This window comes from Neodiprion pinetum, chromosome 3 (genome assembly GCF_021155775.2).
Source record: "Neodiprion pinetum isolate iyNeoPine1 chromosome 3, iyNeoPine1.2, whole genome shotgun sequence".
NCBI classification, from domain to species: domain Eukaryota; kingdom Metazoa; phylum Arthropoda; class Insecta; order Hymenoptera; family Diprionidae; genus Neodiprion; species Neodiprion pinetum.
The window spans coordinates 21,588,247-21,603,216 of NC_060234.1; the positions used below are offsets into that span (position 1 = coordinate 21,588,247).

Below are 14,970 nucleotides of genomic sequence, written 5' to 3' on the forward strand. Positions count from 1 at the left end.
GGGGGGGGGGGGGGTCACAGATGCAAGTGTAAACGAAGAGCTATAGAAACTTTGCGTGATCCTAACAAGTATACATATTTATGTTATACCATGTATACTCATTACATGTGCCTTTGAAAACCATAAAAAAAAAATAAGAGAATCAGGCAAGATGAAGAAAAAAAAGGAAATAAAAAATAATAATAATAATAATAATAATAATTAGGTACGAATAGAAATAAGAACAGACATTCTTTCGGATTATTCTTCATCGTCGATACCGTACTGTAATGAAAGGGCGGGAGGTGTAGCGGAACTTTGCGACAGAGAGAGGGGAGAGTAATTAGTTTCGCTCTCGTCTGGGATAGACAGTCAGTCAGTCAGTCAGTGAGTTAGTAGAACTTGGAACTCGGTTGGGTCAGTCTTTATTTCGAACTGCCTTAAGTGCCCGTTATCACCGAATTTTACGCGGTTTTATTCGAGAGTGCGTATATTGTGTGTGTAATATAAAATAAACGTGCGTAAGGTATTTCATTTTGTCCTGCAACGTGCGTCGCGGTTTTGTAAACATTCCGTTCAACCATTCCACGTCTCTTTATTTCTTTCACGGAATCGCCTGTACGTGTTAACTTTCTAATTTCATCGATGCAAAGTTTATTGAAAATGAGATTGAGTTACGGCATTTAACCGATATTGTAAAATTACATATCCACATCAATTTGGTATGGATAATATTTTGTCCGTGTTGTGATCATTTGTTTGTTTATTTTATTTATTTATTTTATTTTATTTTTTTTCTATTCATATTATGCACACAGTTTACGAATCGATTATTGTAGAGAGGAGAGGGAGAGAGTTAGAGAGGGCCGCTTTATGTCATTTTTAATTCGTTTTAATCTAATTCGTTCACGCTTTGATGCGATAATCGCCATCGTATGATACGCCGTGGAATTTTTTACTCCTGCGTATTATGTGTGAATCATTTCTTTGGATACTTGTCTGTATAGCCTAAACCAATATTTACACTGGTCAAACTTGTTTTAACGATATTCTGGTAGTTAAAATACGAAATAAATCGAGACAAATAAGTGATACAGAAAAGTCAAGAGAATTTATTGCGTGGAAATTTATTTATATTTAACAGCGTCATTCGATTCTTCGCGCATATTAGAGACTTTTTCAACACAAAGAAACTATCCGATACGTATAAATTGTACTGTGAGTACTTTTCAAATTCTTGCAAATTTTAGAAATAAATTACAATGCCCGATCGTAAAATTCATTTTTTCAACCGCAATGAAAACGTACAGATTTTGAATATTTCAAGTCATTTTTCGGGAGTGATAATAATTAATCACTAATAACAATATTTTAGTATATTGTTGTCATATACAAAATCATAGTTCTAAAGTCATTTTTCTTATATTATCAAAAAACCAGAAACCTTTTAACATGTTATCATATAATCTCGATCATTATAATCTTATAGATAATTTTGCCTCTCAAATTTCTCGATTAATTATATTGTTCGGTCATATTATGATATATGTAGAATATAAGAGTGAGTTCTAAAAGTTTCCGGTCAGTATCAAAATTAGAATGATATTTCTCAGAATTATGATACGGCAAGAGATTATTAAATAACTGATTGCGGTGTTCGGTTGATTATTCATTCACTGTAATTTTATGCACTGCTATATTTAGGTTCGCATCACTCGCTTATCGTCTGTTTAAAGCGAAAATAAGTCTAACGATAAGTGAAGAACTGTTAGAAATATGCATGTCAAATGCGAACAGCTTCCTCGAGATTCAGTTTTATAAAGAATAGGATCACCGTTATTATAATTTATACGTATTTCATCGTGAATATCGTGCCTAATTTAGAACAATAATCGCATTCACATACGAAATTTAAGGGATTATAAGTATTCATTTGATCTTTTAATTCCAACAGTCCAACAAATTTTACTTGATTTTCTTGTTTAAATTTCAACTTTTTTCTTCCCCCCGTATTTCTATCGACCATCAAAGATTATCGCTATGCAAGCTGATAAACGTATGTAATATAATCTACCTATAGGTATAATAAAGTAGCTATTCAAACGCCGTGTTAAACACGCATAATATGCATAATCGCTAACAATTCACACTAATTAATTATTGCATGTAATTACCATACACCGATATAAAATTTTCCAGCGATAAATTCGTTTATCTTTGATACGTATGAGAAATAAAAAAAAAAAAAAAAAAATGTGGAATGATTAACCCTTCTCAATTTGTATCTATACCGAGGACTCGCAGTGAAAATAATTCCGTGAAATTGTAACCATATACGCTTTATCGTTCAGCTGTATAATATATGCGCTTTATCAATTAGATAACGTCAATTAGCCAGAATTGATATTCACACGGATAAATAAACCCCTCTGGCCCTCGTAAAAAAAAAAAAAAAAAAAAAAAAAAAAAAAATCTCCCTCAATTCTTCGGTCGAATTATTTATTTATTCTCGTCATACTTGTTACGTGTTTAAAGTATATCATTACGTGTTGTGTTACATATGATAGGTGAGTGATTTATTCACTGTTACAAGTGTGGAAGTATACGAAACCAACGCAGGTTTAAAACTTGAGACGAGATAGTTGTAAAAACGAACAGCAATAAAAAAAAGTATTGAAAACTAGTCATAAAAAAAAAAAAAAAAAAAAAAACTTGAACATAATGTGGCTGAAAGATATGTGTGATGGTGCATTGCCTGCTGCACAATTTACGAATTCAAGGCTCAACGTACCTAATGAGTAAGTTTTTTTTATTTTTTTACACACCCACAGCATAACATAATGCGATACAATTTATAAATGACGCAATACTTACTTTCATTATCTATGTACACGCGATTTTTCATCGTGTCGGAATTATAAAATTATCACATGCACAGCGCACACTGAGCTTTCTTTTTGTTTTTTTTTTTCTACGGAAAATACAAAAATCTAATATTCAAATCTGATTACGAATATACCGAATGTCTAATTAGATGGTCGAAAAGGGTAAGATTGAATTGGATTTCTTTTAATCGGTAATATCGACGAATTGTTTGCAATACTCTGATTGTGAAGTAAAAAGTCTGACTGTAATAAAATCATGGGGTATTTTTCTCGGTTACAGCGTTACCATCCGTGAAAATTTAATAAATGCTGATTGAATGACAAAAAAAGAAAAAAAAACCTCCGAGAGGTCGGAACGCCTTGCGAGTTTCCAGTGCAGAAGTTTTCACAACTGTCTTTGAAAATCTGCCAAGCTGACAATCTTGAGGAAAAAAAATATTTAGCGTGAAAAAAAGTACGAAACACAGCTTTGATCATTTGGAAACAGGTTGAACAGCTGTGACTGATATGAATCAAGTGGAATTCAATTTTAACGTTATCTCCTTGGCGTAAAAAATTAATTCACGATCATCGCATTGTAACTAAATAAGAAGATTACAATATATTACATATAATAGAAATGAATGCTTTAAAAATCGCTTGAGATGAATTTTTTCCCCAGCTTATCAGTTGAATTTCAAAAATTTATAAATTCTCCTGAAACCCATAATAACAGGTTGAAATTAACAATTTCGAATGCGTGATTAATCGTTAGTAATCGAAAGAAATTAATTTTCTCAAATATTTATTTCAGACGATTTTCCGAGACTTCAACTCCACCGAAAAAAGTCAGCTTTGGTTCATTCAAGTTGAATATAAAAATTCAATTCACCTGCCGTTATCATTTTTCAAACCGATCGATAATTCAAACTGTCCGATGTCATTGTTTTACTGATAATTTTTTATTCCTTAGTTTTTTTTTTTTTTTTTCTTATCAGATTGTAAGCTTGATTATTGGTACAAAATATTTTTTTTCTACTCTTCAAACCGCGTGGGAGAAAATAACGATGAAAATAAATCTGCAGCTGCGTTGTGCGTCACAACGCAGCGGTGCCTGTGGAAAAATTTACTCATACCTGCCGCGCATTCGGCATCTGCTGTTACACTGGAACAGATCGTAATATTATACATACTTTGTAAATTGTGAGCAGTAGCCATCTATATTCGCGAATTTGGTTGTGCAGCGGACCGCAGCTTTTAAAACACTCGCAAATCCTGCAGCAATCTCTATTCCCGATTTAACTAATAAAGGCCGATTAATACCGTGTCTATCAGCCACCGATCGATCGTTATAAACCGATAATTAATTAATAGTTAAGTCACGTAACGACTTGGAGATTATTTAAATAAAAAGTGGTTAAAGAGTGCGCAATTTGTCTTTCGTCGTGCAGCGAAATTCACTTGTCAATATGATTAATAACTTTTCGGATAATTTTTAAGTTATGTTTACTGAGTTAAAAACAATGCTGTAATTTTTATTGTAAATATTGTGTATGATAAAACCGCGCACGACATTCCGCGTTGAAAACTACGCAATACACGCTCGTGAATTTGATTGAATGTGATCGAATAGTCGACGAGGTTGAATTCGTCGGTAATGTGAACGTAACGAAATACGAACGTAAAGTCCATTAGTTTAAATATTCAGGGTTTTTGAGATGGTGAAAAAAAAAAAAAAAATAGTAGATTAGAACTCGATCGACAAATCTCGTGTATTTTTTTTTTCCATTCTGTAAATTTTCAGTGACGACAGTTATCAATTTCTTCTTCTTCTCATACATACTCAGAAATACGTACATAAATATATTCGCCACGCTAGCTTGCAAAAATAACAGTGTTGCAAGTTTTACGTCAAGAATCGTGTAACATAATTTTATCTATTAGTAGGTCATTACGACAAAATTTCGAAGGGTCGAAAAGCCTATGGATCAAAGTTCCGAAATGCAAGATTCCAAAAATTCAAGTTACGGTAGAGCAAAGTTTTGATAGGGTAAAATTCCGAAAATTAAAATATACTCACACAACGTAGTTTACTCGACAAGAAAAAATCAGAATGACCAGGATTCCGAACGTAAAAATATCGAAACTCCAAAACAACGAAATGTCAAAGTGGTGAAATTTCACCAAGCTAGAAATTTACAGAACTGAAAATCTTCGAACAGTCGAAATTTCGGTGTTTCGAATTTTCAATTTTCTCATTTTCACACTTTCGAAACTTGGATCTTTCTTTAAAGTTTGATTTCCCTACTTCAAGTTTCGCCGAAAAAAAAATCGGCATTTCGCGCTTTCGGAACTTTTCAAATTCGGAATTTCAACCCCGCCTCATTAGTTTCTTTGAATTAGATAAACTCTTTAAAATATATAATAATATGTTTTCGACAAACGCGGGGACTACACGTTGACAAATTGCCTTTGGCAATTATTAATGTAAAGGAGAGAACAAAAGTGCTTTGTGTAATTATTTTCCATTATACGTTATACTTGAAAGAAAAGTTTACTGTACGTGCAGGCTAAATATAAATCGCGATTAATCGCCACCTCGAAAACATATTATAAGTATAAAGACAGTGATGTTTTATCTGACCTATCGAATAATAAAATATATACATAAGATTGCTAAACCATGTTATTATGCGAGAAGAGGCTCTCTTTGTTAAGTGCAGGGCCGCTTTTTCCGTCAACGTCCCGCTATTCTTCTTTTTTAATTTGTTTTTTTTTCCCTCGGGGATCGTACGCTAAATAGTAGCACAATAATGTAAAAAAATATCGGTTTCAATTTTTCTCCGAGGTTTTTTTAAACCTGTTCTTTTCCGAAAAATATAGATTCTTCTTTTATCGTGACAGATGCGAATGGCTCTAATTTTTATAACGGTAAAATTTGACAAATGTGATTAACAAGTGGATGAAATATTCGCTGAAAATTTGCTCAAGTTTACAAATGAAAAAATTTCATCAATCCATCGAAATCGTTGAATCTGCTGATAAATTATGTAATTCCTCGCGATTCTTGCCCAAGAAAATAACGTTTGAAACATGATTGAAAAAATGAAACAGCTTCGAAACGAAATACCCGAAAAATACATACGAATGATACATATATTAAACAGAAAAATGGTGAAAGTATTACCTATGTGAAAAAATTCTTTCTTTTTCAAAAGTTTAGCCGCGTTGGATATAATTGTTTTCACGACCTCGGGAAGTTAAAATATTTACTGCTGAATAAATAAATAAATACAAAGTACAAGACGGGTGAACTCGCGAGTATAAATGTCAATAAGCCGATATTCGTTCAAGTGCCTTGTACATTCGACTGCGTTACTAATTAATACGCACATCATTATGCTGTGTGTAAAATAGTGCGCAAGAGAGAATTTCACCGATTTCCAAACCGATTTGTACGGACGATTCGCAGATCGATAAATAACTGATTACTTAATCGCGTATTCAAAATGCCTGGGTGGCTATTTTCCATCGGCCACGACGCTCTCCCCATTGCTACGAATAATAGGTAAGCTGTAATAGCGCCGAATGACGAGATCGAGATTTAAAAAGTGAAACTCTGCAGTTGATTGATTGGGAGTTGAATGGACTCAGTTTTAAAGGAATAGAAATATAAAACCGCATATGAAAATAAACATTGTTCAGTTGTTAATATATTTTGAAAAAAATTGGATATAATATTGTCATGTTTTTTTTTCCCCCCCGTTTTTCATCATTTTATTATTTGTCCAGTTGTTATTGTGGATTACGATCCATTTTGTATTTACAGATTAATTATGCACGAATTGTTTACAGTAAATTCTACATATGGCGTTAATATTCTCTCTGGGAGAATAAAGTTTATCAATTTCGTTCAATAATTATAATTGGTCAATCGGAAATTCAGTTACATATCAACAACATCACACGTAATTCGTGATTTAAATTATTTAACGAAATTTTGTATTATAACGAGATCGAGAATCTTGATTGGAAAATAATCGGTTCCATTTTGCAATCCGCTTAGGATCGTGTTTGTGTTATTCATTTCTTTCCAACAAAGTCCATCGGGCAACGGACCTTCGATTTTTTTCATTCGCGAGTAATATAGAGTTCAGTGGCGTGTAATAATATGCTGTTATCGTATATATGGTTGATTCTAGCGATGGCTACTGAGCTAAGAATAATCGATGCATCGATTAATCGAGTTCAAAAAAAAAAAAAAAAACTGAATGGGCGACAATTAATCGATTATTTCGCATTTTTTTGTAATGATGTATTTGAAACTAAAATTTCATTTATCGTTCACTTATTACATCAAATAGGTACTTACAATTAGTAAGGAAGACAATGATAATAATTGATACTTTAATCACATAAATTGATATTGTTTTGCGTCGTTCGTGGGAGTAAAAAACAAAAAGCGATTGTGCGGAAAAATAATCGAGTCGGTCGATTAATCGAGTTTCAAAAATAATTGATTATACTCGATTAACCGGTAAAAAATAATCGATCTAGTCTAAAGTCGATTATTTTTGGTCGTCAATTGATTCGTTTTTGTTAATTAAGGAAAGGAGCGTCAAATTCGACGCGAAGGATTGTAGTAATCTCGAAAAATCAAGTATCATTATCATGCCAAAGGATATTATTTCAGATAATTTTGTCACCAACAACGAGGCAGAATCCATTAAATTTACTGAAATAATTTCGGACAGATTTTTATTTGTGGCCGAAAATTCCCATACCGAAGGGTCCGTAACCCGTCATCACGCGGTCAACAGGTCTTGCCAACTTTTGTGTTCATATTCATATTGTTCATATATTTTGTGAACAACACGTTAAATTTGCTAATTTTAAAAATATCCTTTTTTATCTCTGTTCCAGAATATTTGTCAATAGAAGTCTGCATCTCGAAAATATCAAGTTCTATGGATTCGATATGGACTACACACTGGCTGGTTGGTGTCGAATTTTATTGATTTCTTTTAACGTTAACACTTCGCTCGATTGAAAATATATTAATTATATCGACTAATCCGGGTGACGTAATGGAATATTATGTCAACTCGGTTTAGTCACTTTTTTATTTAAAATGAAAAGTTCGCGAAGAGACCGCGTTGAAATTTGTTATTCAGTATTCCACCATCGTGTAATTAAACCAATCGAACCAATGATGTTGCAGAACAGTCTTCTGATCTTAAATATTTATATTTATGTGAAATGCGAAATCGCTTGAAACCCAAATTGTCAATTTTAATCCAAAACTCTAATAAATAATCACGGGTCATTTAAACTGAGTTGCGACCTGAAATTGTCATTGGACCAAATGTATGTCATATTTTCTATCACTTTACATTCATTCGAAAATCTATGTGCTTTATGTTAAACATTTTTCTATGGAAGTATATTTTTTTTACAGAGTACAAATCGCCGCAGTACGAACAGCTGGGTTTCAATCTTCTCAAGGATCACTTAGTGTCTCTGGGCTACCCGGAAGAAATTAAAGAATTCGAATACGATCCGAGTTTCCCTGTAAGAGGCTTATGGTTCGATACTCTTTATGGAAATTTATTGAAGGTTGACGCCTACGGAAACATTCTCGTATGCGTCCACGGTTTTGAATTTCTCAAACAGTAAGCTAAACGTTTTTCGTTCCACGATACCGAGGCATCCTTTCTTTCCCAACTTCCATTATTTGTAATCATTAATTTATCCGTTGTTTCAGCTCCCAAGTTTACGAACTTTATCCAAACAAGTTCTTGCAGCTCGACGAATCGCGAGTTTACGTACTAAACACTTTGTTCAACTTACCTGAGACTTACCTGCTGGCGTGTTTGATAGACTTTTTCACAAACTCACCTCAGTACACACCAGAAAAGACTGGCGTAAAGGCCGGCGAGCTCACTATGAGTTTCAAGAGTATTTTTCAAGATGTCAGGAACGCCGTTGACTGGATACATCTCCAGGGAGATCTGAAAACCAGAACTATACAGAATTTGGACGACTATGTTAAAAAGGACGAAAGGCTACCGATGTTCTTGACAAGGATCAGAGAGAATGGTGCCAAAGTTTTTTTACTCACAAACAGCGACTACGTGTTTACAGACAAAATTATGACCTACCTCTTTGACTTTCCTCACGGAGCGAGAGTGAGTAGTGTTGTATATTTTCAAAATATATAAATGTCACAAATACTTTCTCTTCATCTTTTTATTCTCGTTTCATTTTGTTTGTTGCTTTTTTAGCCAGAGGATCCCCACAGAAATTGGAAAACTTATTTCGACATTATTGTTGTCGACGCTAGTAAACCACTATTCTTTGGCGAGGGTACGATCCTCCGTCAAGTTGACACCAAGACTGGGGCATTGAAATTGGGAACTCATAGAGGACCTTTACACTTAGGTAGACTTGGAGAAAAAAAATAATAACAAATCTGATAAGAATTTTATGGAAAAACTCTAATTCACCTTTGTGCTTTTACAAAACACAGGCGAAGTATATTCAGGCGGTTCGTGCGACGTATTCACTGAACTAATTGGCGCCAAGGGCAAAGACGTTCTATACATTGGTGATCACATTTTTGGTGATATATTGAAAAGCAAAAAAATACGGGGTTGGAGGACATTTTTAATCGTTCCTGAACTCGTTCAGGAACTTCATGTTTGGACAGACAAATGTCAGCTGTTTGCAGAACTCCAAAGCCTTGACGTTATGCTCGGGGAAATGTACAAGTAAGTGTGCTCGAAGCTGGCATGCAATTGTGGTGACATCAGAGAAGTCACAACTAATCAGAGAAAATCAGAAAACTCGCCCAACATTTTTGTTTTATCTGGAAATGAGAATCTCGTTTTTGCATTTATTAATTTCTTTCGAAGTAATACTTTGTAACCTCGGAAAATTTTTTGAAAACAGAAAAGTAGAGAGATTGCGATTTCCTGACATTTTGGTTGTTATTTCCTCAGCTTTTTTTTTCCAATTAAAATGACCGGTTTTTCATTATTTTCTTCATAGAAATTTAGATAGCAGTACAAAAGAGAAACCAGACATCTCAAAACTTCGGGCGTCGATAAGGGATGTTACGCACAAAATGGACTTGGCTTATGGTATGATGGGTTCTCTATTTCGCAGCGGAAGTAGGCAGACGTTTTTCAGCAGCCAGGTCGTGAGGTATGCCGACCTCTATGCGGCAACGTTCCTGAATCTAATTTACTATCCGTTTTCCTACATGTTTAGAGCACCTGCAATGCTGGTTGGTAATCCCAAGATGCGTTTCCAGATCGATAAACGGTTTTTATAAATAATTATTCATAACGCGATGCATGTTTTTGTCACATATTTAGATGCCTCATGAAAGTACGGTCGCACATGAGCAGAGATTTGTTATGGAAACTCCAATGATCAGTCGATCTCGCACATTCAAGCTCACAGACGAGGAAGAAGATCAGGGAAAAGTATTCAGCGTAAGTTTTCACATGGAAATATAGGCACTTCCGTGATAGCTAATTACAGAATATTAACTAACTTTGTTGTATCCTCTTAGCAGGGATTAGTCGACATCGATCATACAGGGAGCCAGATACCACATGCAAGGCCTGAAACACCTAGAAATGTGACACATACTCACGACGAAGATTGTAGCGACGAAGATAGCGACTCGCAAAAGCAGGCCAATATCGAAGCACGTAAATTGTCATTGAGAGAAGTAAATTAGATAAGCCGTTAGATGTTGACTATTGATTATTCAGTTTTTAAACTACTCGAATTTTGGCTTTCACCACTGGTCAAATTGTTTGAAGCTTTTAGCCCGTTTATAGGCAAAGAAACAATTGATAATTCTACACGTTGGCGTGTTGTGTAATTAAAATATTGCCGATGGTCTTTATGTAATATACATGATATTGTATACGACGAAAAAAATTTAGTTATAATAATTATTGTTAAGCAACAAAAAAGGACTAGCAACGCCGACGGGTGAATTCAGTTGAGAGGGCAATATGCCCAATCGTTTACTTAGATTAAGAAGAAATGTTAAACAAATTTTTAGATATCTAGAGACGTTGTATATCATCTGACAATATTGTAATCGTTACATATTACCGTATATGATATGAAATTATAATAAATTATTTTTTATTTACGTTCAGTCAATACTATAGTAATCTTCATAATATATAATAACTTGGAAGGTAGGGGAAAAGAAATCTGCAATAATGGTGCTTGCATGTTGCTAAAGTAGTTTTTACTAATCAAATCAATTTTAAAATGGAGGGAAAAAATGTCAAGAAATTGGAAAGCACAGTGTAACAAAAGTCGGAATTCAAAGTGAGATACGTAGCTTAGTTTTTTCACCAGATATTTGAATTATACATACGTACAAAATCCAGAATTACAAAGTTTGCATACGTATAAGCATACAGGTAGACAGAATCTAGCGCTATTTAAAAAAAATTGAATTTACTACGTTATGAATTTTTTATAAATAAAATTTATCTTATAGTCCTGACAGGCTAGTAATTTTGAAATCCTGGAATGACATGACATGAAATTAAATATAGCTACTGATGAAACACACCAGATGAACTATATCGTTTTAGTTGAAATCAAAAAACTGATCGATCATAAAACAACCGTTCCTGTCTATGATAGTATGTAAAATGAAATCCGTTTTTATTAGACAGTGTAATAAGTACACAGTACAATTGTTCTGTGAAATGAGAGTGTATTTTCGTTATTTACTACGGTGTAATCTATTTTACATGAACAGTTCGTCGAAATACTCTTCGAACTCTTCCTCCCTTGATTTTTCATTGCTATCTGTGGGCTTGTCCTTCCAAATTTGCGATTCCTTAACGGTTTTTTCTTCCTTTTTGTCGTCGGCTTGATCTTCCTTTTCAACTTTAACTTCAATCGCGTCCCTTACCATAGTAGTAGACGTCGCCAAAACTTCTTGGACGTCAACAGTTTTTCCTAATCGTTTTAAAGATTTTCTTCTTTTCACCTCCCGCTTTTTACTATGATGATTTAACTTGAAAGAACATTCTGGACAAAGTCCTGGAAATTAATAAATTTATATGTACTGAACAAGGAAACTGGTCATAAGTTTTTTACAAACAAACGTCGGAGACTCACTCAATTTGACAAGCGCGTTTTTCTTCTCTCCATGCTCGACATAACCGAAATTTACTTCCCAAGTTTTGAGCTCATTCTTTTCTACACATCTCTTGTTTCCACATTGAAACTGACCCTTGCCTATGACAACTTCGTTCTCTGTTCTCCATCGGAGAGCAACCTGAGTTTTAAAAGTGGAACATAAAGCAATGGCGTATTACAAAGCAAAAGTAAAACGGATCAGCGGAAAGAGCTACCTTGTTTTTTTTGTAGTGGGTCAAATCGGATATGCAGTACTCCTTGAACAATTTGTCATAGTATTTTTTTGCCAGTCTAGTTTCCCACGAATCGGGTACGTCGTTATCTTCGCTGTGCCATAAAAATCTGTGCTGATCCCGAATAACATCGGCGTCTGTTTTGTCCCGCGACCTCGAAAAACACGCCGAAACGTCATGATGAACAGGAAGATTATTTTATTATCATCATGTCTCTGGTCAACAGATAACTATCATTCCATCTATTCGAATGCATTTCGAACCTTGTTTTTTTTTTTTTTCTAGTAAGTAATTCTCACTTACGTGTCCCGTTTCAAGGTTATGGCTGAACCTTTTCTCGTTAAAAAATAATCATTCATCAACTTCTTGTGACGATCATATGCCGAGAGGTTCGCATATGCAGGAAACATTATATCAACGTTTCGGTTTTTCCATTCAATTACTCGATTTTGCAAAAAATCGCGCTAAACGCGGCTGACACTCAAATTCGTCTTTCTGCACTTGTCAGATGGATTCTTGGTTACGTTTACTGTAGAATAAGTCTATGAATATAACGCAGTGTGTGAGTAGAAATCGTAGAAATTGATTGGCTGGTTTAAAATAACAACCAATCAGATTCTACAATTTCTGCAGTTACGCAGAAGTGTAGCCATCATCGCCATTTTGTATTCATTGTTGAAATTGAAATGCCAAATTATATACCGCCCACTAAAATTTATTTACTCTCAATTTTGTTTACCCCGATAGCTAGTTAAAATTATAAAAAATAAAGTTCGATAGACTGAGTAATATACTTAACTGTTTATCACCCGTATAAGAAATCAGCCAAAAGGCAATAAATTAGCTAGTGTAGCGATCCCTTGACACATAAAGCGCTCAAGCAGTCAAATTCGTTCTTTTATGATTCATATCCAAAGGAAAACGTTTAGAATTATTTTTCACTGCTATAGAAGTTGAAAACATAGAATAAAAAGTTATATATGAAAGATAATTAATAAACCAATACAGAGTTCTGAAATTTACAAGACTCCACCCCAAATGTGAATAGTTTTGATACGAGTAGTTTGCGCATCACGAGTGGTCGTGGTCTTTGCACGTGGCCTCCGATGCTTTCTGCTATCAACCGCTACTCTCGGTAGAAGTTTTAACGTTTTAAAAGATCGCTTTATTTCGTTATAATAGGCATAAGTTGCATTCACCGTTGTTGTAAAAATGATCAAAGTACTGAATCACTGTTGTTTCGATGCTCGCGCTAGTCTTACAGATAACCTTAAATCCTATGTTACAACCCTTGACGCAATTCCCTACGAACTCGGATAACTAGTTTCAAGACGAATACAACTGGCTAGGATATTATTACGTATATTATACTGTGAGTGTAATAACATGTAACACTTTCAACGAAGCAAAAAACATTGTTAAATTACTTTTAGGCTAATAATCGAATACAAGTAACCTAACTTTAACTGATATTTGCCCGCCGTCTTATCTGTAGCAAAAGCATTGATAAACTAAAAGGAAAACTTGTTACTAACGTCATCCGATCGATTCATACCCGCAATTACCTAAGTTTCACAGTCCAATCATCACAACACAACTCCATCAATACCCTTTGATTTCAGAGAATGAGCATAGCTCGTGGGGTGACCCAACTTGGAAGTCGGGTCAATCAACTGAAAGAACAAATATTCTCACCAAAAAACTTATTTTACACCAATATCGCAATTTCCGTATCTCTCTCCGGCGTTGGTGACATTCTAGAACAGCATTACGAAATTCTTCAGGTAACGCAATTCCGTATTTTTTATAAATTCAAAACTCATAGCTAATACATATTAACAAACATAAGTATACTTACATTCAGGGTACCTGGGAAAAATGGAGTCCTGTAAGAACAAGACACATGGCGATATCTGGTATGTCCGTCGGCATAGTGTGCCATCACTGGTACAGATTTCTAGATCGAAAAATGCCGGGTAGAACAATTGGCATTGTCTTAAAGAAGGTATTGGTTGACCAAATGGTGTGCTCTCCTCTTTGCATAGGAATGTTTTTTGTAACATTGGGTATACTGGAGAGAAATACCTGGACAGAGTTTAAGCAAGAAATCAGAGACAAAGCCCATCAGTTGTATCTCGCAGAGTGGATTGTCTGGCCACCTGCTCAAATCATTAATTTCTATTTCTTACCCACCAGGTTCAGGGTGCTATACGATAATACCATATCTCTTGGCTATGACGTGTATACCAGCCAGGTTAAACACGACAAACCAGTAGCTGAAGATAAATCTGAATAACTCAGGCATTTGCTAGATTTATCACTACTTACCTAGTTAATTGAAGATATTCTGTTAGAAATTGACAAGAATATTATACCATTGAATTCAAATCGATGTCATGTACTACGAAAGACGAAATTCATGTTAGTTTTAATGTATCTAATTACTACAAATATGACTCTGGGAAATGGTACCAAGTGCTTTTAGATTTAAATATTATTTATATCACAATCATAATTCAAGTGCGGTTTCTAAAAACCATTGTATAAAGTACAGAAATATTAAATTATATATGTGCTAGAAGCAGTGTAGGAAAGAAGAATCAACTGTACATATGGGTATTTACAAAAGTATGAGCAATAGCAGATTTTAATAAATTCAACGATTCTTTAAAATTTCTGTCGAGGGGTGAATCACAAGTGAAATT

At 34.4% G+C, this 14,970-nt stretch overlaps 3 protein-coding genes across 12 annotated transcripts in view; 2 read left to right on the forward strand and 1 right to left on the reverse strand.

The window, feature by feature from the left end:
• Nt5b (5' nucleotidase B) overlaps positions 1 to 11,019 on the forward strand; it is a 26,790-nt gene extending 15,771 nt beyond the window's left edge. For 4 of the 9 annotated variants that reach the window (XM_046619201.2, XM_046619208.2, XM_046619206.2 and 1 more), the window contains exons 3-10: positions 7,767 to 7,840; positions 8,302 to 8,515; positions 8,608 to 9,031; positions 9,128 to 9,284; positions 9,373 to 9,613; positions 9,894 to 10,131; positions 10,223 to 10,342; positions 10,423 to 11,019. In XM_046619201.2, coding sequence (XP_046475157.1) covers positions 7,767 to 7,840; positions 8,302 to 8,515; positions 8,608 to 9,031; positions 9,128 to 9,284; positions 9,373 to 9,613; positions 9,894 to 10,131; positions 10,223 to 10,342; positions 10,423 to 10,593 — 1,639 coding nt within the window. In that variant the 3' untranslated portion in view covers positions 10,594 to 11,019. Of the gene's footprint in view, positions 1 to 356; positions 702 to 2,546; positions 2,778 to 5,879; positions 6,412 to 7,766; positions 7,841 to 8,301; positions 8,516 to 8,607; positions 9,032 to 9,127; positions 9,285 to 9,372; positions 9,614 to 9,893; positions 10,132 to 10,222; positions 10,343 to 10,422 lie in introns of those variants that run through there. The other 5 variants (XM_046619210.2, XM_046619211.2, XM_046619212.2 and 2 more) reach the window with 5 other exon arrangements.
• Positions 10,644 to 12,805, reverse strand: LOC124215617 (protein FRA10AC1). The gene is made up of 4 exons (XM_046619217.2): positions 12,569 to 12,805; positions 12,248 to 12,419; positions 12,012 to 12,171; positions 10,644 to 11,933 (listed from the first exon to the last, which is right to left on the reverse strand). The coding sequence occupies exons 1-4, from the start codon at positions 12,673 to 12,675 to the stop codon at positions 11,635 to 11,637; spliced, it is 738 nt and encodes a 245-aa protein (XP_046475173.1). The 5' UTR covers positions 12,676 to 12,805; the 3' UTR covers positions 10,644 to 11,634.
• A 520-nt stretch (positions 12,806 to 13,325) lies between these two features.
• On the forward strand, positions 13,326 to 14,938 carry LOC124215618 (mpv17-like protein 2). Of its 2 annotated transcripts, none has more exons than XM_046619219.2 (3): positions 13,326 to 13,637; positions 13,888 to 14,049; positions 14,130 to 14,938. In XM_046619219.2, exons 2-3 carry the CDS (start codon positions 13,891 to 13,893, stop codon positions 14,559 to 14,561), a joined length of 591 nt encoding a protein of 196 aa, XP_046475175.1. In that variant the 5' UTR covers positions 13,326 to 13,637; positions 13,888 to 13,890; the 3' UTR covers positions 14,562 to 14,938. The 2 variants fall into 2 exon arrangements, with proteins under 2 accessions (XP_046475175.1, XP_046475174.1); XM_046619218.2 differs by having other exon boundaries at positions 13,333 to 13,400.
• Positions 14,939 to 14,970: the final 32 nt, after the last annotated feature.

Excerpts from the sequence above, each read along its gene's own strand:
- LOC124215617 (XM_046619217.2), bottom strand. The coding sequence starts at position 12,675 with ATGTTTCCTGCATATGCGAACCTCTCGGCATATGATCGTCACAAGAAG. Across the intron at positions 12,172-12,247 it reads CCCACTACAAAAAAAACAAG|GTTGCTCTCCGATGGAGAAC; the intron begins GTAGCTCTTTCC and ends TTTAAAACTCAG. Across the intron at positions 11,934-12,011 it reads AAACGCGCTTGTCAAATTGA|GACTTTGTCCAGAATGTTCT; the intron begins GTGAGTCTCCGA and ends ATTAATTTCCAG.
- LOC124215618 (XM_046619219.2), top strand. The coding sequence starts at position 13,891 with ATGAGCATAGCTCGTGGGGTGACCCAACTTGGAAGTCGGGTCAATCAA. Across the intron at positions 14,050-14,129 it reads AGCATTACGAAATTCTTCAG|GGTACCTGGGAAAAATGGAG; the intron begins GTAACGCAATTC and ends ACTTACATTCAG.